At 38.3% G+C, this 23,101-nt stretch overlaps 1 protein-coding gene across 11 annotated transcripts; it reads left to right on the forward strand.

Moving 5' to 3' along the window:
- The first annotated feature begins 3,588 nt into the window (after nt 1–3,588).
- Nucleotides 3,589–21,138, forward strand: LOC105686073 (rho GTPase-activating protein 100F). 11 transcript variants are annotated; one of them, XR_007276661.1, is made up of 24 exons: nt 3,590–3,855; nt 4,740–4,860; nt 6,489–6,741; nt 11,501–11,614; nt 11,753–11,953; nt 12,034–12,192; nt 12,355–12,584; nt 12,694–12,952; nt 13,847–13,858; nt 14,685–14,937; nt 15,033–15,296; nt 15,420–15,578; nt 15,686–15,849; nt 16,010–16,358; nt 16,428–16,649; nt 16,741–17,129; nt 17,235–17,370; nt 17,460–17,579; nt 17,666–17,826; nt 17,911–18,103; nt 18,294–18,517; nt 18,752–18,843; nt 19,311–19,374; nt 20,014–20,057. XR_007276661.1 is itself a non-coding variant. In XM_020852374.2 (23 exons), the coding sequence occupies exons 3-23, from the start codon at nt 6,514–6,516 to the stop codon at nt 20,015–20,017; spliced, it is 3,909 nt and encodes a 1,302-aa protein (XP_020708033.2). In that variant the 5' UTR covers nt 3,590–3,855; nt 4,740–4,860; nt 6,489–6,513; the 3' UTR covers nt 20,018–20,145. The 11 variants fall into 11 exon arrangements, 8 of the variants coding, with proteins under 8 accessions (XP_020708033.2, XP_020708034.2, XP_020708029.2 ...); XR_007276662.1 differs by having other exon boundaries at nt 3,589–3,855; nt 18,290–18,517; nt 18,752–19,374; nt 20,014–20,097; XR_007276660.1 differs by having other exon boundaries at nt 18,752–19,374; nt 20,014–20,097.
- Nucleotides 21,139–23,101: the final 1,963 nt, after the last annotated feature.

The following is a 23,101-nucleotide window of genomic DNA, read 5'->3' on the forward strand; positions in this document are numbered from 1 at the left end:
AGAGTGAGCTCCTACCGTTTTGGGTTTTTGGGTCCTGGCTAAACGAGGTGGAGTTAAAATTACCTGGCGGGGTTCGCGAGTCTAGCTGATTGGTTATTGTATGTACGAAAAAAGGTAGTGGGAAGATATGGTCAGCCAATCAAGTGAAATCATATGGCGGCGATTGGGTCGCGGGCCCAGACGAACGCCAGACGTCGGGTCGTTAATAGGGGTGGTTTAGTACTTCGCGGTTCTCCGGTTTCGAACTCAAATACCGAACCATGAGAAGACTGCAGTATTTGTTTATTCTAACCTAGTTAAAGCGATCTTAAGTATTTTTCCCCGTGAGAAGAACTTTGTATATATTGGCCGAAGTCAATTCTGCGTCTCCACCTTCTAACTGATAGCTCATAACCAATCAATTTGATATTAACTATATACTAGAGCTCTGTATTATCATTACTTGGTAACCTTAGTGTCTAAATTGTCCTCTCGGTGTCTCCCTTGTGCAAACCAAAACCAACCCTAACAGCCGCGCCTCCAGTGGCATTTAACGAACTCACTTTGTTAATATGACAACGCGCGATTTCAATTGTTTTTGTATTACAGTTGCAAATGGTTGCATCGTGTAATAATCTTGTATTGTTTGCAACAAAAATTGAAAATAAAATAACTGTGGATAGAATGAGCTGTTCAGTTTTCAAGTGCACAAAATCCGGGTATTCATCCACACGAAAAAAAACAATCTACGGGGAATGAAAAGTAAAATTTGGTTCAAGGCACCGAACGTTGACTGAAGATTCACCGAAGGTAAGACAACAGGCAAGCCATATGAGTCAAAATTTCTACAGTTATACCTTTATCATGTTAAATCTAGAATGAACAGGCATCTTTTTGAAAAAATGGAGAGCCGTTGTGTATGCGCAAACTGGAAAAATTCTGGAACGCAATGCATGTGTATGTGAGACGCACTTGTCGAAGTGATCATTTATGACGACCACACAATGCCGAATGGTGCACAAGTTAGAGATATTTATGGTTAGAGTAGAAAGAGGCAGGCCAAAGCTTGCCGTCGAGACTGTCCCGTCTGTTTTTACTCCGAACCAGCCTTTGCAGGGCTATGGGTAGGAGGACATGGTTCATTGTCAGTGTGATCCAATTGTACATACATGAATGTGAAGAGACTCCCTGGTATTCGAAGCCTTGATTGGGAACTTGGCAATGTTAAACCTGCCTAATAAATTGTGGAGTACGGTTTTCCTAGAACCAGCTGAAAAAAATATTATTCGAAAAATGTAATCCCATAAATTAACCACAATCAAAAAAGTTATCTTCAACAAAACTTTGTCCCTGAAGGTGAAGATTTACTTTAGATAGGATGTTTGATCTATCTAGTTTTTCGGACAAGTGGATCCCTCAACACTTTGTCTTCCCACATTATTTGAAAATCGCTCCATATCTCCATTTTCCAATGCAGGATAATCCACTTTTAGATTATCCTGCATAATCTGATAGTTGACATCAATAACATATCGGCGAGTCCAGTTACGCTCAAAAAAGTACTTGCATATTTAATACGCAAAGCAAGTGGCAAGATTATATTCATCATAGTGATCAAAATTGGCGTTGTAATTCTGCAACTATCGAGCTAGGCAGTTGTGAGCGCTACTTATTGTTAATTGCGCCGTAGTATTCCGTAGTACTACGCCGGTGTATGTACACAAATGCAGCGAGCGGCTTACTACTATCGTTCTGGCTGCCCGGGTGGTATAGTAGGGGATGGAAAAAACTGTGAATGCTCGAGGACATTCATTCAGATACCATCCAATCATATACGTACAACGTATTACGGGCCGATTACGAGGCATCATACCCTTGGGGTCGGTGAATCCTTTCAATATAAGCAGATTCATTTTGTTGGGTGAACAAAAATTTGAACAGCGTCTGTTACATTATCGAACTCATCGATCAAAATCCAACAAAATATTTATTCGTACAAGCTAGAAAATAGTCTAAAGATGGTAATCCACCAGAGATTTTGTTTGCACTTTGGTTGTTTCATCATCACATTTCTTTTACATTTAGACAAGTAACATGTCAAGCCTGATACTCGGATGCTCATTAAATCTACAATTAAAAAGATTAGGCGCACATCACGTCGTACGTAGATCTATATCGTAATCGCATTTATTGGTGAGATAGAAAACACTGCTCATCTACGGTTTGTTACATATATATTTATTTATAAGCGACAATCGGTATTGATTCGAGATGTATTGCCAAAATTAACTACAGGTCGATATTATGTAGACCGTAAACTTATACATATACGTTTGTTCGCGTATCGGAGATATACTTTTTCTCTACGTACTCACGGTATAATCCAGGGTCAGATAAAAAAACGTTACCGACTTACACCGTCGCGATGCGTGGTGATTCATTTTTAACATTTTCGATCAATGGGATCGACTATACGTTGCATATGTATGTCACACCTATTTTACAACCCCCCCTGCCCAAAATACTTGCATAGGTACACAATCAGCAATCGCTTCCACATACACATATGTATATGGAAATATGCACAAAATGTGGAGGTGATCCCTTCCAAGAATTTTGATACAATTATTTCTCGTGATAGAGTGATTGTGCAGATGTCAAACAATTTCTCCAATAATATAACTACCATCGTTTCTCATGTGAATATTACTATACATACGTCGGGTGCGGCTGGCCTCTCGGGCACAACGATCATATTTTAGTTCGCCGTTCGCCCCCTTCCTCTTTTACCGTTAGAATAAATGTTTTTTTTTTTTAAGTATGTCTTCAAATATGTTTTTCAAATACATCTCTGCAAAGTTGAGTAATTTTGATTTTGGGCCTCAGATAATATAGGATAGATTTGATAGACAACTTTCGAAAATGAGCTTCTCAAGCACACTGCCGCACCTGACTGAAGAAGTTCTCGAGGGACGCCCGACGAAGGGTTAAACAGTAGGTAATTAGAGCGTGCATCGCGTATTACTCGGACAACCAGTATATAATGCACTTTATACGACCCGTATGGCCCTATTGATTTTTCCGGATACTTGAACCGGACGTCGTTCGGGGGTATTTTTTATGTAAGGAGAACACATCGTACATACTCATATATATCATAAAAGTAATGAACCCCCGCCTGCGCTGGTACATATACGTTTCATAATCACTAGAATTCTATAGACATATAGCAGTGATTTTATCGATAGCCAGCATTTGATTGTGCCCGTGTAAATCGTGATAACTTGTGTATCGCACACCTGCACGTGCATGGTAGTAGATTGTCTGGAGATATATGTGTGTATGTTAACGCCATGCAGCCTAGCTCGACTTCGTTCCCATTCGTTGCAGGGCTATGTCGCGTATACCCTACACCTTATGTAACATATAGGTATACCATACACCTTCCTTGCGCCTTGTGCATGGCATCTTTAGATATCGCGGGACGGGCTGGGCCGGGTCGGGCCTAGCCCAGGGGGGTGGTTTCGAATGGTCCTCTCTCCTCACTCCTCACCTTTTACCCCCGACGCCTCCGACGTCCCCGCTGATAGCTACCGACGTCGTTCTCGCCATGCGCCGTGTCGTCAGGCAACATGTCCGCTAGGAGTTGCGAGGGTTGAGGGATGCAGCGCGATATTCTGACACCGGATTCTTTTAGCTGAATCGATTGATGTGACCGAAAGTATTTAACGAAACTTAAGACGAATTCGTACGTTTAACCATATATTGTTATTGCGTTTTGGGTGAATTGTGGTTGTGACGTTTAATGTGTTAGATTTTCAACGAGGGACGTATTGATTTTGATGTTTAAAGACCCGCGGGGTGCTCGTTCTAGGGGTACGTTTCGATAGTTATTTTCTCTTTTTTTTTACATACATATTTTGTATTGCCTCGCACCGAGATTCTTCATCAATGATATGCAAAAATTGCGAATTACGCTGATTTCATGACTATCAGTTTGAATGTTCACTTGATTGACGTGTTATACCGAGTTTTCGATTTTCTTCATCATTTTTTGATTTTTTTTTTTTGATTTTGTTCATATAATTTAATATTTTTGTTTGTATCATTGCGGACGCAACTGTGTTGTAATTTTTGGATGTGAAATGTCGTATAGTACGGGACGGGTTCACCTATATACCAAACGCCCATAACGTATATTTTATCGATCACTAGAGTTTCCGTAACAATATCATCGTTTCAAAGTCTTTTACGCTTGTTATGTTACTTCCAAGTATTTTACCTTGCTATTCTTACATTAACCTAAGGTGCTATACTATAAATGAGAGGAAATTTTCATACGCGCCAGTTTCAGCTAACGAATCGTATAGGGCACGCTATCCTCACGTAAATTTCCACCTGTCAACGCCTTTCCATTTCTCTCACAATCAGTTCAAAATCAATTGGTGCAACTTAAAAAAGAAGCGAGGCTGCAACTAAAAATTGAAATCGATTGTCTTGAATTCATTCATCATCGTAATTCCCTTTTTTTTGATCATATTCCTTCGAGGCGCGTCGTATAATATGTCTATAGTGCGTATAATGAAAAAAAAATTGAAAATTTGTACTTTTGGCGGATCGAACGGAACACGTCGATGTCATTAGAGAATACATATGTATTTTTATTCTTTATTTCTGATCATCCCATGCACAATATTGTTAAATTCACAAAGCGTTTGGGTAGAAACAAGTCATTTGAATTAATCCGTTCAATTCTACAGAGGCTTACACGGTTTGCAGTGGCCGAGATACGAATACGTATACAGAATGAACGAGGGATCACCACGCTGGCTTACCACTGATCTGTCTGCCCTCAAAGGCACTACGGATGATCTTTAGAAGGTGGGTTGTATTTCTGGATACCTAACTTAAATTTGTAATTTTCACGTTATTTTGAACCATGCCACGTATAGTGAAGTATTAAATTTATATGCGCAGGTATACTTATATCTGCTGCAGGGCACATTCACAAATTGACATATGCTATATTTTGTATGTATGTATAACGTTGCATTTTGATCGACATAGCGATAAGTGCTAATATTATATTTATCTGAAGATCTATGTATGGTTTGCACGCGCATTACGTGTACGTAGTAAGAGTATGAATGACTGATGAGTTGCGTGTAAAACTAATAATGTATAAGATTGTAACCAAGATACCGTTTGCACCGGAGTGGCGAATATTTGTACGGTTTAAAATTATATCCATACTCTCACAGCGTTCAGAAATAAAGATGCACGAACAATAAGATGTGTAATTATGTATGAAAATTATTTGCTGTCGTTTATTCAATTTTCAAAATATCGTTGCTATCCATATAATTATCTATGAAACGCATCTTATATATGCGATTTTAATAAAAAAATCATTGGAGTCTTTAATTTCAATTTTTCTTTCACCCTAGAAAGGAAAAAATGTAGAATTTGTTCCTTTCGTTTTTTTTGTTATTGTTAGTTCTCAACATTTTCCCGTATCTCTATAGAGCTCGACTAAATCTCGGAAATTGAATGTAACGCAAATTGCCCCCAGGCTTGTACGGGAGTTTCGAGATATCTGGTTGAATTTGAAAATGCTGTTGGTACCAAACCGATTTTGAGTATATTAGGTATATACTTATATGTACCCATAATATAAACGGTATATGTACGTACATAGGTATAATATTATATTGGTTTGCTGGAAGAGATTGCCAAGTCACGCGATTTTTGCATCCCTAGGGACAATATGGCTTTGGGGATACCGCTGAGACTTTCTATATACATATGTATATTATGTCGATTTTCTCAGATTCCACATCAAAACGGTAACAGCCAGTCGAACGGGGGAAGTATCCGCGCGCGCCGCGACTAAGAGAGGATTTAACGCTCGAAAAACGATCAAGCTCTCTCATATTGTCATGATTATACCTTTTTTCGAATATATCTTCATCGCGCGATTTAACGCTGCATTTCAAGTATCCATCACTACCCTCTATAGAAGAGGGGAAGACAAGGACGGGGCAGATTGGGGCGCGGACGTTAATGCTATACCTCGTATACTCCTTTACCCTCCCCCCATTCTTCATGAGCTGAGAGCGCGGAAGCTCATTAAGAATCAATGATGAATGAGAGTCGAGACGACGCAAGTGGTCGCTCCAGGGCGAACTGATGCTTTGATACAGAGGTATATTATGTGACCTTGACCCGTGACACGTTTACCCCAAAAACACCGCCGCGGCACCCCATCCTGACTCCTGAAACGTATAGTATAGCTGCCAAATACGTGCAATATGCACGTAGGATATGTGTAAATAAGCGCAGATCCCAGCGCAAGATAATTACATTATGAACGTGTTTTTACGTCTGACAGTTCGTTCTAGAATTGCTTAGTCGGATTATTTAATCTACCGCAACTGTGCTTCGCAACTTTAGATTATTTTCAATTTTTATCGTCTGTATTCGTAACGATTAACGATACACTATTTCAGGCAGAGGGCATGAAGCACCGAACTCATGCAGTGGCGAAAATACGTGCGAATCAAGTACGGTGGTCGAGTTGGTGTCGGTGGTCCGGTTGGTCAAGGACAGCAAGGGCAGCAAGAGCAGCGACAGGTGCGCGTGGTCCAACTCCAGCGGGAAGGAGGCAGAGGATTCAATTACGTCTTTCATCAGCCTTGTCAACCTCCGGAACCTCAGCGCAGCTGCAGCGCTGCAGCCATGCTGTGCTGTGGCCGCAGAAAGGTTTGTTAACTATCCAGCCACGTAATTACTACACGCCCAATTTAGCTATATAATATTATCCCCAACATTGACACTTAATTCTTAAATCTAAATCTCATGGAAATTCAAACATTTATAGCAACTTGTGAGTTGTTCGTTTGGAGGGAGTTATACTAAAAACTCGAAGAGTAACAAAATCCAACCCAAGGCTGCATGCGTTTTCTTTAGTCATGTCTTTAGTTGTCGTGAAATAATGTTGACTGAAAATTTGCTTGAATCATTTGTGTTTTGCGAGAGAGTTTTCTGCGGTAATTTGCGTACGTGTATAGCATAAATTAATCTTAGTTACTATTTGAAACCGTAATCAGGCCTGGCCGTAACAGTTTTATAGTGTAAGATGGTAGAGAATTATGAAGTAGGATTTGCTAAGGGGCTGCTGCAGCGGAAAGGTTGTTCGAAAAGTGGATGGCGCCATGAGAGAGTAAGAGGGGGGAAAAGTTTATTTAAATTCTACTAATGATCTCATTAAAATGATATATAAACGATGTCGTTTAGGGTAGACAATATATATAAGTTTCACGTTCAAAGCAGACGAAAAAGTATCTACAGGGATTATGGACATAGAAGCTTTTGCTAGTCAGTCATTAATATTATTATACTATACTTTTCTTGTATCATCACAGACTCAAGTTCTACGAAAGTCGTTTTTGCTCCTCTACTTTTACTGCTCTGTTGCTTTTCATCTCGTTTTTCCCCTCCTTTCTCATTTTAGAATAAAATGTTGAAATACTGACTTTGGTTGTAGTCTTGACTTCGGACCGATTTGAAAAAAAATCCTCGTCAACGTACACGTAGCACGTCGTTGCATCCCAGCTTTTAGAGGGTTGAAAGTTCTATCGTATTCGATGTTATACTTTGAAGTATAGGCATGTATCGGTGTGGAGCTGTAAGTTCTGCGCCAAAGCGGTTCGCGGAAGGATGTAATCTTCACTCCGGCTACACCTGTATAAACTATACATACTTATGTATACCCATGAACATACATGTATGTACATCTGTATAGTTATATCGTTCACGGAAGCGCATAAACCAGTTCCAGGAGCGAATGCAAAGCGAAATAGAATCCGGCGCACCCTGTATTTATGTAAACTACTCAATACTAAATCAACGGTTAGATTTGCGCTTAGTTATTCGGGGCAGTTTTGCGATTGCACTTCTAGAAACTCGGTGCCATTTACAGAAACAAAGGGTAAACGCTGGCAAAGAAAGGTAGCGATAAAGAGAAAGATGAATATGAGAGAAAATATTCCTCATATGTATTATACAAATTGCACCATTCTATAATCTCACAAGTATAGAAAGAAATACTGCCGTAGAGAATAGAGAATCGGATTCGTGAGATCAAAATGCATGAGAATGCACAAGAATGTACTGTAATAAAAAATCGAATTACGACCTCAAAATCGCAAGAAACCAATGACCACAATTACTTTGTTAAATCTCAAAGTAACGCTACAATGCAATGCTGGTTCCACATGCGAAATTGGATGGGGTATTGATCAGAATATCGGTGGAGATAAATTATCTAGTATATAGTGCAGAAAATGAACGAATATTCTAATAGAAATTGAACTATAGCTGAAGAGATAAAGAATAGGAACCGTTTCTAAATTTGGACTTACCCGTAAACGTTATAATGATTACGTTAATAGATAGAGCCCATCTCGCCTCTTCTAATTCGAAATCGATATCTAATTATCTTTCACGTACCCTCCCACACAGAACAAAGCTTCTTGTTGGCCCTCTTCTGAAATTCTCACTCTCTTTAGCCCTCATTGTAGTTGTGTAATAAAGTCATGTAAAAGACCCTGCAGCCCTCTATGTATGATATCAAATATGCGAACGACATCCGAGAGAAACTGAATATTATAAACGAGCGCGAAGTTTACATCTACGTATACTATATTTGCGATAAACTAAAATCGATATCTCATGACAGGTATAATTAATCATATAACAGTACCTTAATATCATAGTTCATTATTTGCAGCTACCGTAAAAATTATGATTTACACGATACGCATCCGATCATTTTTTTTCATTCAGAGCTCTACACTTTTTACACATATTAGGCGAAGCTCGCGGCAGTTTTCTCATTAAAAAAGCCTGCAGCCAAAACCCAGGAGAAAATTGGGAAATGGAAAAAGGGAGAAACTAAAGAAAATGGGGCAACTTGTTCGATATGGCGTGTGACATGTGACCCACTAGAGCTTTGATTTGCTGTGCCTGCCTGTAATTATCCCCTTGGACGTCCTACATCACGAAACTAGGCCAGCGGGAACGGAGAAATTTTCTAGTGAGAATATGTATATACCTCTGAAGCGGTTTATTTGGTCAGGAGTTGGGTAGAATTGTAGGAGGATGAAAGAAAAGGGTCACGAGTATTTGTAGCGTACAGAAATTCGATGGTTCAATGGTCAAAAGGCCACGTTGGTTACGGATCGTAAACTTACGAAATAATTATCTCTATTCAAGTTTGGAGCACGCCACCTGCTCATATCCATCGATTTCACCATTACGATTACGCTAATTATGAGTCGTAGAGCTGCAGCAACATTTTATTGACTGCAAATAATTTTTTAGCCAGCGGCAAATAAACCTCCGCTTGAATATGCATCATATTCTTCTTTTTTTTGATATCATATAGATGAAGAAGTCTGCTATGATACGGTAATGAATCGGAAGTCTGCTAAAAAAAAAACGATGATAATAAAGTATAGATCGTCAAGCTCGCACCTGCCAATTTGCAGTCGCAGTGTGAATTTGAAATTAGAGAATAGCGGTGAACGAACTATATTAGCTCGTATATATTGCTATAGATTCCGTATTAAATACGCGGTTCTTAATGAAATGCATGAACGCGATGGGGAAGGAAACGCAGAGAAAAAGAAGAAGCTGATATCTCATCACATTGGCACCTATTTTAGATATCGTTGAATGGCAAATTTTCATATTTCCGGCTATGCATTTGTACCAGGACAATTAGCAATGCAAGTGGGTTACGTGCAATAAGGGTTGGTATGTACGTGGGTAGTTGCAGCTTCGTTTGGTTGAAAGGGACGCGGTATACGCGGGGCATAGTGGGATTTTACACGGCCACTTTCATCATCGAAGTTTCGACATTCTCGGTCGCGTCGAAACGCAGGCGCATGTGGATAGTATCGTATTGCAGGATCGCTATACGTCCTCTTCGTGCGTACGCTTGCGTGCGACGTCTACTACAAGTTCGTCCGCGCCCTCGACGTCCTCTTTCTCCTCTTCCTCTCTTCCTCTTCATCGCAACCCCCGTCCTTCTGCTGCCCTCGCCGCACCCTTCACCATTCTGATTCCCCCGCCGTCATCCTCCATCTGCTCGTCGTAGGGCCCGTCGTTCTTCACTTCGCCCTCTTCCGAGGGTTGTAGAACGTGGAGTGTGCAGCAACTTCCAGCCAGCCAGCTAGCCAGAGTTGAAAGAGGTCGTGAGGTGACGTCATCGGTCGATATCCCATCCTCTGGAAAAAGAGGCGCACGCGTGGGGTAATATCCCGATGTAGACGGGGTTCCCGCCATATTATTCGCAATGGGGTAGTACGATGTGCGATAGAGCCGGTTGGGGATGTTTCTTTTCCCGAAAGGTACCCTCAATCCCGAAAATATATACATATATGTACAACCGCTACAGTTTACAAAAGTTCTTACACTATACATACACGTTACGAAAGTACAATCACCCCGCATAGCAATCCCTACGTTAACATGATCGCTTGAAATCCATTCATCGTGCACCAAAAATTTCCGAACAACAACGATCAACGGGGATATGATATGCTGATTGTTGCAGATAATACGGTATAGGGTTCAGATATATATAGCTGCAGCCTAGGCCGCGTGGATCATTCCTCGTGTTTCGCCTCCAGAGTTGAGCCGTCTCTCCGTTCACCGAATTCCAAGATCGGCTCTTCGAATTCCTGAGCATCCTACGTTTTGCGGAAAAATGTATTCAATGATTGTCTTAAAATATACCGTGATTAGGAAACACGTACTGCGACTACCGTCCGGATATTATTTTATCAGATTTTCGATTATCCACATTGTACTCGCACAGCTGGTACAACTTGTATTTGGCACGGTTAACAACCAATTTTTTGCGCTAATTTAAAATTCAAATTGTCACGCGTGACATACTTTCGACGAAAACTTTCACGTTCTTGCTGATTATAAGATATAATTTTATATTTATACGGCATTTTCTGTAACGATTTATACCCGCAATTACTGCAGCTCGATTATGTCCCTGGTTCATTCAAGTCATGCAAATGACATTACACACGCTAGCCTTGGATTGGCGAGCCATTGGATTATTTCATTAACACGATTACTACATCGAATCAAACCATGCATCAGAAAAAATGAAAAGTTTATTTGGCTCTCGGCCATGCATATATATATGATTTATTTTATTTGCAACAAATTTTAGGAGATGTAGTAACTATTCGACTGAATTGTTATCCTCATGTGTTATCGATAGTATAACGTAGTAATTCATTATATCAAAGAGCTTTCGTTCCAAGTGCGATTCACAATTGAGCGAATTGTTTTTTATTCATCAATTGAAAACATTTTGGTATTTTATTATCTGCTTATCATGTATTTCTGGAAAAAAGAATTAAACACTGAAGCATCGTGTTTGTCAAACATTGATACAGTGATCGCGACAGTGATAAAATATAACTGTTTCCAGGAGGGGCGGGGAGAGGTGACAGACATAAGTGCAAGCCCTGGGAGGCAGGTCCCTGCCAACCAACTGCGTCCCAAGGAGCCACCCCCTATGGTGATCCAAGGAGACTTCAGAAAGGTATATATGAATAATCGTATTGATTACGTATACTCATTTTCAGTTTTATATAAATAAATTTGTTTTTGAAACCTTGGATCACACTATTTTTTAATTAAACCTGTCGGCACCGATCGACCATCATACTATCTGACATAGAAAGGGCTTCCGTTGCAGGTCAGTGGAATCAGTACAGAGATATTCAAGCAAATCGAAACTGTCGAGAACGATCTCGATGCATCAACTGCAGCCGCGCTAGAAGCTGTAGATCGGCGTGGCGAAATGGTTGTTCATGTCATAGAGCCACGCCAAATGGGCAGGCAGGCTTCAGAAGCTGCCAAAAAATTTATGGCAATGCAGGTATGTTTAGTAGATTACGAGGCGTACGGAATTCTATATTATGGGATCAAATAAATTTTGCATTCATTCATCGAACTCAGGATCCTAAACACCCCGTGCATCTAGTCGAGATAATTAAAAGACCCGGACAAACCTTGGGCCTCTACATCCGAGAAGGAAATGGCATCGATAGAAATGATGGAGTTTTCATATCAAGGATTGCCCTGGAGTCTGCTGTTTACAACAGTGGTTGCTTAAAAGTAAGGGACATGTTCAAGCAACTTATGTTGTATCAAATTGCACGATAACTGGAAATGAAATTTTCGGGAAAGATTTTGTACTAGCAGCCATAAATTTTGATCAAGTCATGGAATTTGGTGAAATTCACGTTGCATTGATTAATACTGTAGTCATTTTCGTAGGTTGGAGATGAAATCTTGGCAGTCAATTTGGTCAGTGTCTCGCACATGGGTATCGATGATGTAGTGATTATAATGTCGATACCTCGAAGATTGATCTTAGCCACGAGGCATGGACCTCATCAGCCAGTATCACATAGCCGTCAAAATGAACACAAAGCCCCTCCTGTGGTCGTTATCAAACGCGAGCTCAATGAAGATGAGAGCGACCATACCACAAGCAATCATATTAGGTAGCTGATGACTTATGCTAAATTTGATATTTAAGGATACCAAATCACCACATGATTTGTCAACATCACATTTGTTGGGATGTATATTATTCTGTATTCACTTTTGCAGAGATAGTAGTCGTCGGAGAGGTGATGGAAGAGAAATGTTACCCTCTCGATCGCGATTGGGCTTAACAGGGCTTGGATCTAGTCAAGATTTGGGGTCAAGTAATGGCGACCTGTACTATAATTCTAGGCCCGAAGGTCATTGGTCTTATCAGCCTCCTCCACCACCAGTTATCACTCATCAACCAAAGCCATCAACTACGCAGCACTTCCAACCATATGAGCGAGGCTATCCAAAAACTCTGGAAAGTCTTGCAGAAAAAGTAAGTCATATTCTGTTTGTATTATCTCACCAATCTATCAACGCACCATAGACCAGAGTTGAAAACTTGTTACATCAATGATTGAATATTTTCTATCAGTCTTCAAAAACGTTGACATTTGAATTGGAACTAGTTCTGATTATGATATTCAATGTCGATACCTGTGATACTCTATCAGCCTGCTTGAAATACGGATTCATTTATTGATGCAATGAGCAATTTACAGTGGTTTGTGATTTCAAACTGTTTAGATGTTTTAGATTATGTCAAATCAGCACCCTCTTATACCTATCTGCACTATTTAATACTTGTTTGCCCTATATTCTGTGACATTGTGTATATCGCAGATTGAAAAACGTTAAACAGTATACCAAAGTATTTAACTAACAATTTACTATCCCTGGTCAACCTGCATATTGTCCGTCTCTACGTCACTCGGTATAATGGATTATCCTAATATCCAAATATGGCATAGAATCTTGGAATTTCATATGATTTATTGTATGTAGTATTGTATAAATGTATATATAGTATCGTGAAGTTGCCATTCATCATCCCGCTATCATTCTTCGATCACGAAATATTTAAAACAGAATAACATATTATTTGGATTATCAATGTTTTAATCGTATTGCTATGAAAATTTTAAAGTCCCGTAATATTTGGTATCTCTACGCAGGTGAGAACAGGTGTGTCTTTGTCACTGAGAAAGTAAAAAAAAATTAAGTTCATTCGCTAATGATAGTTTATTCCAAAAGATTTAAAAGTGGTTAAAATCGCTTAGTCAACCTTGTTTATTGCGAATGACGTTGAGAGGCAATTTGCAGCATGACTCAAAGAACAAAATTAACTTACTAATCGGTTCTGAATGAATGCTACATTGAAATTAACCAGGATTTCACAAAGGTAAAGACAACACAACATTTCTTGATAACTAGAATTGATATATCGCTGTGGCATACACTTCTTTCGTTACCTTTTCCTAAGCTTTTTTTCTACATATATTTTTTGATTTATTTCCCTTAACTGTGTAACTAGCACTTGATTGACAAAATTCATTGGGTAATGTACAGTGTTAGAGCTGTTCGAAGATGATAATTGCAATTACATTCCATGTACATATGGATAAAGCTAAATATACACAATGCCATTATTATTACACTCGAACTTAATTTTTTTTTTCCACAGTATATATAAAAGCACTTTCCTTCCCTTGGTCACAATCAAATTAAATGAATCATGCAGAAATGAAATGTTTATTATTATCAGTTATTGAACCATGTATTCTTTGACACATTTTGTAGAGTGTTTTGATTTATTTGTTGACTACTTCTATGCCAAAGCATTACTTATATTTTTGTTTAGCAATCAATTTATTCGCATTAAGCAAAGTTCGCAAACATAGAAAACCGTTTCCAATTTTATCTTCTACTAGTAGAGTCATCAGATAAATGACATTATCTACGTGTAGAGCGTGGGGGATTTATTAATCCTTTATACTATAGATGGTAAATATCAATATCAATTTAACATATGACATTTTCTTGTTCAATATCAACGTATTAAGTTTTCATGAATTCATTGATGTTTTGACTGCCAATTCAGAAAATGAAATAATTGATGTTTTTCATTTGATTGAAAGTGTGTATTAGACCTCTCACGCATCTATTGCCTTGCTCAGATATTAGATTTGTATGATAGGGTGATATGCAATAATATAATCTGTTGGTAGGTACACTCATTTTACACTGGACCAGTTATGCCGTCGAATGGTGGCCGTCGAATGTCGACAGGTGGAGGAATGCAATCAGTGGCTAGCAGATTATCTGGGCAAAATCAGTCAGCTCATTTTGGTTATACGCAGCATAGCAGTAGCGGACGTATTATGCCTCGTAGTGGATCTGACCAACATCTGCCACGAGTTGATTACACGAGCATGACGACACCTGCTCGTCACACCTTATTAAGATCAAGCTTGAAATCTGGTATATTTACATGACTGAATATATGATGCGGGCCATATTGAAACGAATAGTTATCGATTCGATTTTATTCCTCAACCATCCTGCTTTTTTTTCAGGATCATCGACACTTCGTTACAACTCACGCTACAGTACGCAAAACGATACAGGATCAGCTTCACAGAGGCAAGGGCAATTCGGCACACTGACTAGAAGGCATAGACCTTCTCTTGATTATGCTTCTGATACGGAGGCAACATGTTCTAGTTCGCCTAGATCCGCATATTATCATTATAGACACAACATGAATAACCCATCGCAGAGCAGCGCTGTCTCTCATTTAGCTACGCTATCCAGATCTCAGATTGGGCAAAGTTCCTCAGGTAAGATCCGGAAAAATATATCAAGTATCCGATGTCCGAATTTCTCATCACTCTTCATATTTGCAAGGTATTGCATTAGTTCGATTTGTCTATTTACGAATCTGATGAGATATTTCTCGCTAGGATTACGGTCTAATTCATTACCAAGAAGCGGTAGGACGTTGCCACAACAACCGGGAGTTCGTACAGGACTCAGCACAGTAACTTCTGGTCTTATAGATCAAGAAGATAGTGACGGGGCTTTGTCTGCACCTGAGTTACCATCAATTAGGCGAGATAGAGGTACTTGCAACTTGACACATTTAAGATTGTGACACATATCAGCTAATAATTGAAGAAATATTTCACGGATATACTCAACTAATCGAGCCTTTTTGGTTTTGATATAGGCAGAATACCATCATCTCCAAGTGTATTCACGTCAGATGAGTACAGGGCATGGTTGAGTCGTACTCCAAGCACTAGTGCTCTTTATGAACAGATCAGAGCTACTACCAGCAGACCACCACGTTACACTTATAGCGCTGAAAATATACATGCTGCTGCAAATCAGGTTCTTGTATTTGGCATATCTATGAAGAGTTTTTCTGCATCGATTCACTATTAGAATCCGATTCCCAGACTTTTGAAAAATCACTTAGAGGGTTGGCTATTTTAGATTTTACAGGTTCATAGCTAGATTTCATTACAATTTCATTGCATGTCAATTTCAGGCTGAATATGGCGGTTATGGTTCATACAGGCCAATGTCCAGTACGTTGGATCGACTATCAACAAGATCTGCATCTGCCCAACAAGTTAATCTAGCAAATCTCCGAGCTTCGACGGCTATTAGTTCATCGTGCCATCGTACATCAACAAATCCACGGCCAGCATCTGTAGCCTCCAATACCCGATCATCTTTGTCTAATCCGAAGACTGCTCTGAGTAACTCAGCAAGTCAGAGAGCCAGTTCTGTTAGAAGAATTAGGAATTTATTGGACCTAGAATCTACAAGAAACATACCAAATCCTACTCCAACTAGAACTCAAGATCAAAGACTGTTAGATATTAACCCTGCAGGTGAGTCAGCAGCTCAATTATGATCTATAATCTGTGATTTCTGATAATACTTAAGTCATTTCCATGTAGAGTTTCTCAAGTATAAAATAGAGAAGCCACCAACAGTGGGAACTCCCAGTTCCACGAGCTCTTTGTTGAGTTCTCTTGGCGAAGCCAACGCTGGCGGAGATTTAGCTAGCGGCGTAAGTGGTTTGCTATGGGTCCATCTATTGGCAGGTCGTGGTCTTCGATCAACAACCTCTTCGTCAGCAGCCACTACTCCATCTACACCTTCTGGACAGCCCAGCCTTGGTAAATGAACTTAAGAGTAATAAGATAATTATTATACGCTTGCGTATTGAGGATACTTTTTTCAATTTTATGGCAAATTTTCTGAAAATAGGTAGCTGTGGCTTGAGAGATCTTTATTGTGTACTCGAATGTGATCGAGTGCACAAGGCCCGTACTGTCGTTCGTACTGGAGACTTGATGTTTGACTGGGATGAAACATTCGAATTGGATTTAGTTGGCAATCGTCAACTCGACCTTTTAGTATATTCATGGGATCCTCAACACCGACATAAATTATGCTATAAGGGATCAGTACATCTAGGAACTTTATTAAAGGAGTCTCCTCTTCATCAATTGGCACTTAAGGTCGAACCACGTGGTACTCTTTACTTACGCCTTCGTTATACTGATGCTCATCAGACTTTTAAACGACGTGGACTTCCAGTCATATCTCTTGCAACAAGAGTAGCTCCACTTTTTGGCGTTGACTTAGATACTGTGGTAATTAACATGGATGTGTTTGTAATATCACATACTTTGTTACAAAGAATGATTTAACCATTATTTTGCATGAAATATCTCATTTTATTAAGAATATCTTCCTAGGTAAGCCGAGAAAGCAAAACTGGGGGTGTTCCTGGCGGAGTTTCGACTGCTCTGGTGATGTCGAGTACCCAGAATGTTCCTATTATTGTATGGCGATGCGTGGAAGAAGTTGAAAGGCGAGGACTTGATATAATTGGTAATTTATTTTAACTGGTTGCATTCAACGATACGTAGAAGTATATTATTTGCATTAGTCAAGTAATTTAAATGTTTACATTTTTGAAGGCTTGTACAGACTCTGTGGCTCGGCAACAAAAAAAAGAATACTCCGCGAGGCATTTGAGCGGAATGCGAGATCCGTCGATCTTTCGCCGGACAACGTTCCTGATATTAACGTTATAACAGGTATAATGTTGTCATGTTGAGTTTAATATTGTGAGTGCAAGCAAACATAGTTGTGCAAAAGTTGATACTATGATATTTTAACATAGGAGTCTTAAAAGATTACTTGAGAGAGCTGCCAGAACCTCTGTTTACTAAGTGCCTCTACCAAATGATGGTCGATGCACTTGCCGTCTGCTTACCTGATGATCCTCAGGGCAATGCTAAGTTGATGTTCAGTATACTGGACTGCCTACCAAAAGTGAATAGGGTGGGTTTTATTTATTGTGGATCATGCGACTCAATTCACATTTGCCAGTCGGATTATCATCTAAATATAATTTTAATGTTACAGTGTACGTTAATTTACTTACTTGATCATCTGGCAATGGTAGTGTCACAATGCAACAAGATGTCTCCAGCAAGTTTAGCAGTGTGTTTTGGTCCAGTTTTGATGCTTCATTCTGAAGATAATGGACCTCATTTGGACTTCCAACAGCCTATAGCAGTACTTAAATATCTCCTAGAAATATGGCCTGTAAAGTCAGGTAATGTTATCGTTTGCGAATATGAATCTAAAATGCATAATGGCATCTCACATCATAACAAAATTTAAACTGTTGATTTATCGCCAAGTGTACATTTCAATAGTTCTAATGTTGACACTAGCCTTATTAGAGTTAATACCACGGAATAATATATAAGGGCCAAGTAATCAGCAGCTCATTTCACAGACAGTTCGGAAGATTTCTTCAGCCGCTTCAACGCTAACTCGAGTTACGCCAGCAAGTTCGCAGCAATCAGTTCACAGCAATCAGTCGGCTCCTCCGGCACAGGGAACATTGGGTCGCACAGGGCCGCCTTGGCAGCAGCCACCCTCACTTCATCATCCACCCCCCACTGCAACCCCCATAACGCTTTCAACCTCCACTCGACCTCCGCTACCAATCAAACCGCGACAGGTTAGTTATTAAATTCTTAGAATATTAAGGTTTCAACATTTTGTAATGCTTCACATGGTAAAATTCAACTTGGTAAGTAGTTGTGCTGTATATGAATAGTGGGCTAGGCTTCAGATATTCTATTTCTGTTATAGCAAGTTGAAACATTTGGAATGTTGGATATCGTGGTATTCGTAAAAAGCAGAAAAGCTTTTAGAATTCATTACGCAAATGACAAGCTTCAGATATTTTCAGGCTCATGTGGTTGAAAAAGTTTGTGGAATTGCACTGACAACTTCACTTCATCTGAGGATGCTAATAACCGAGTTTGTCATTTGATTAATAAGGTATATAGCAGTATTATTCTGGAATAAGAGTACAAGGAAATTGGAATTTATGATCAACAATGACAGGCAGGCATTTTACATCATCTCACATTTCAGGATATTTTTGTGCATGGTGAAATTTATTATAGCTTATTTGTCACATAAATAATTCGAACTATTCAGTCTCATTGAAAATAATGATCTAGTCGGCAGTATGAAAATACGATTGTTAATGTGCTTCTTCACAACTCTAATGCAACATTTACTATCGTTATGTACTGGCAGCTTTTAGACTAGGTATATCCTGTGTACATAACACTTATGCTGCATGTTGACTCTACTTGCATAATTTAATGATCTCTTGATTGTTGAAAGCTATTGTTATTTGTGATCATATCGAATATATTTTCAATTTATAGTTTCTACTTTACATCATTCTACATAGTAATATTTGTTTTATATTTTATTTTGGTTGGGCACGTATTCAGAGCAAGCGCAAATTGCCGGCTATTCCAAACCGCTGACAGCACAGAGACGCCGCTTCTTGCACAGGTATTATTATTATTTCCCTCATCTTATTCTCAACTCTATTATAATGTATTCGCAATGTGCAGTATATTAGAAATACTTGGCGTGAGACTACCGAGTCTCTTGATAATCATCAAGCGTATTATATTGAATGTACTTTCAAGACATTTTTGAAAATTTAATATCAACTCATCTCTATTAGTCTATCAGGACCTCATATAATTCCAAGCATTGTCATCATTTCTAAATCGTGCAATTCTTACCACTCTAATCATCCACTGTTGAATCGAGAGAACGTAATTGCTGTTTTAGTAATATTGATCGTAATTTCCTTTCAAATTCTTGTTACTTGCTCAGAATACAATACATACTTGAGAATCACATTAGTGAAAAAGTTCTCGTTATTCGCATATATTTTCTCTACAGAGTCTGCTAGTCGAATCATCCGGCGTTATAATAAAGGGAAAAATAACAATGATCAGTCCACCAGGTAAACTGGATCTTTCTAAAAAAAACTATCAGGCAACACTTCTCACAGAGTGGACCAATTCATCTGTTGTTCCAATCATCCCTTCTCCCCCTAATATGAGAGTAGTTAAATATTTGTAAAGAATGTTCAAGCTATGAGTATATTTAAAGGGGGGGTCGCATATGCCTGTACAGGTGATAGTCTCATCCCCCGGTTCGCCTAGCAGCGAAGAATCTGCTTCTCCGGAACCAGTTAACAAAGGACTCGGCGGGTTGGGCTTCGCGAATAATGAAACGACTGAACAAATAACGCCCACTAGTAGCGTAGACACCGAAGAGGGAAATCCTGCACACCCAGAAGAAGGAGAGCGTGGTGTAGAAGGGGATGCGGAAGCAAGTGACGAGGATGTATCAAAATTACGTTAATGTTGCTGTTCCGTAACGTGGTAACGTGTATAAAATGGATAGTCAATTGAGAAGCTGCTCAGTGAGTACCGATACAGAGATATACTTTCGACAAGACGCTGATTAACAGTTCTTGTATCAAAGAATACATTGTTATATAAATTTTTAAATACTATAAATGGGAGTACCATACGTTACGAATCCGAGTTACCATTCGTTTAAATTTACATATAGGTTTTGATATTTCGTTCATTATGACATGTATTGTTTTGATTGTGTGTATAATTACTATGCCAATTCAACATCACGCGCGTGAGTCTAGTAAATGTGGTTTTTCCTGCGTTTTTACAAGCTTTCGATGAATAAATTTTTAAGTGAATGACATAAAACGTTGATTTCTGATTAACTTCACTACGATATTTACAAATTGGTTACAAGAAAGATCGATTTATACAATGTACTATACATACATACTTATAGAAATATCACTATATACATGTGCTTTTGATAAAGACTATTATTCATATAGCGTTAGCTAGACCTACGTACGCAACTATCTATAATAACTATACGAAATATGAAATCACAATATTGTATATGTGACAATAGAAACCATGGAACTCACCAAACGATAATAATTTCAAGTTACGAAAAACTAACTTTTAACTATTAATAGCCAGTATTATCATATACATCTTCTACATCTTAACCCGATTGCATATGTGAGCGTATCTATACGTATGCGAAAGGTAAAGAATTTTAAAAACTATTAGGTAAGTGAAATGAATAGGCAAATACATAAATATCCAAAGTGAGACATAGCACTGCAAATATAACTAATATTTGTAAAATACACTTTCGCACAGTTAGATGTATTGTGAATAAAAAAAAAAATAAATAACAAAAAAATATTAATAATATTTAATTTAGGTCGATATTGTATAATGAACCATAAACGTATTCTCATGCCGTGTCTCAATTTGCTAAAGAAAATGTTTCTGCGCATTTGTATTTGCCAAGGAAATTAACGAAACCCCCATTCTATCAAAAAAGTTTGTCGAGGCAAAGAGCACAAAAGCAAAAAGTACAAGGGGTAACCTGACGATAAACTTATTAAGCGCTCTATATTCAAATTTTTTCTTTTAGCGAAAAATTCTCAAGAGTCTGTATCATGGCGAGAAGGATCTGGTGAAACCGGTAATAGAATTCTCACACATCTGTCGACCAATCGTAAGTTGTCGACCATATGCGGGTCTAATTGTAAGTTGAGAATTCTTTGCTTTAGAATCAAGCAGAAATTGCTGAAAATAGGATGATAGGTTTTCTCCGATAATTCTAAACACATGATAATGTATGGCATCGATCATCGAACGACACGGCTGCGACGTCTTTTCTATTTTTTCAAGAATTATTTTGTTTATACAGTTTTTTATGAGCCCAATCTTTTTTTATATAGAGTGCACTCGAAGTCTTTGCAGGAAACGATCATCCTCTTTATATTCCGATTTAATCTAGCACTAACTTAATACAATGGACCATGTTTGTCATACTGAAATGTTTCTAAAACAGTTCTTTCATCGTTTCTCGTTTAAACGCAATCGCGTACTGAAAAAAATCACAGTCTCTTTCACATGTGTATATACATTAGTTAAAGGTTGCCTATTATCATAGATATATCAATATATCTATGCCATGACATATAAAATCATCAGCTCATAATAATTAAATGAATACAAGGTGGTGTTAATTAAAAACAACATTTCTTTATAAGAGAAAAAAAAAAGTACAGAATATAATCGAGAAAATGCCTCTCAGAACCAAGTAATTCTATTCAAGAGCTACCTATTCAAGTGATGATAAATATAATCTTTTGCAATGTACTAGCATATTTATTATCAACAAATTTCTACTGTACACAATCAAATGATAATTAAATAATTGACAATATCAAACTTTCAAGCTACATCGGTTGGATAATCTTAGCACAACAAAATTGCCATTCCAATCTTAGAAGGTGTGATAACATTTTCAGAAGATTATAGTCAAAAAGTGTAATCATCATCAACGAAACATGATTCGACTTTCTTTTCTGCATGTCTTTGAAAACTGAACACGATAATTATTTTCACGTTGTTCACATTTTACAATAATTGCAGTTATTCACATAGAATCAATTATCACTAACAGCATGATTTTGTTCTCATAGAGTTTTGTTATGCTCAGACAAATGATAATAATGGAATTTCGGGCTATACATGATACACTTGTAAATGAACAATTTGAACTTGTTTTTTTTTTTCTTTTAATAAGTCTGTTTGCTACCACTGTATCACATCATGCAGCATGGTTACCTATTTTTTTTATTTCGTCTGTGAGAAAAATGACACCTATATTATTTCGCGGGGTATCTAAAGAGCATCAATATCCTTAACATCAAATTGAGAACATTATAACCGTATTAGTATATGGAAATAATTCGAATTTGTTTTCGTTCGAGTTTTGGACTACCCTGTATTTGATGTTACTTAGTAATACTGCATATGTTGACATTTGTCACCTTGCATTATTCGCATGACAATACGTCAGTTCGTTATGGATTATTACACATATGAGAGAATAATTTTTGAATCCAAATTTAAAAGTTAGAGCTATGTGTTGTAGCTATACTTGTCATCCATTCATACACCTAGTTGCTCACCTAGTTGTGGATGCTATCCATGAGGTAATATGCTGAAGAGTAGCGAAATATTCATACATATAAATAAATTAACTGTTACTCGTACTATTTACAATATATATTATGTATATTAAATCGTGTGATAATTGCCTAAGCTATGAACTGTAATTCAAAACTAGATTCATTATCGCGCACTGACGT

This window comes from Athalia rosae, chromosome 1 (genome assembly GCF_917208135.1).
Source record: "Athalia rosae chromosome 1, iyAthRosa1.1, whole genome shotgun sequence".
Lineage (NCBI taxonomy): Eukaryota > Metazoa > Arthropoda > Insecta > Hymenoptera > Athaliidae > Athalia > Athalia rosae.

Excerpts from the sequence above, each read along its gene's own strand:
- LOC105686073 (XM_020852370.2), top strand. The coding sequence starts at position 6,514 with ATGCAGTGGCGAAAATACGTGCGAATCAAGTACGGTGGTCGAGTTGGT. Across the intron at positions 12,193-12,354 it reads ACAACAGTGGTTGCTTAAAA|GTTGGAGATGAAATCTTGGC; the intron begins GTAAGGGACATG and ends TCATTTTCGTAG. Across the intron at positions 17,580-17,665 it reads TGATATTAACGTTATAACAG|GAGTCTTAAAAGATTACTTG; the intron begins GTATAATGTTGT and ends ATTTTAACATAG.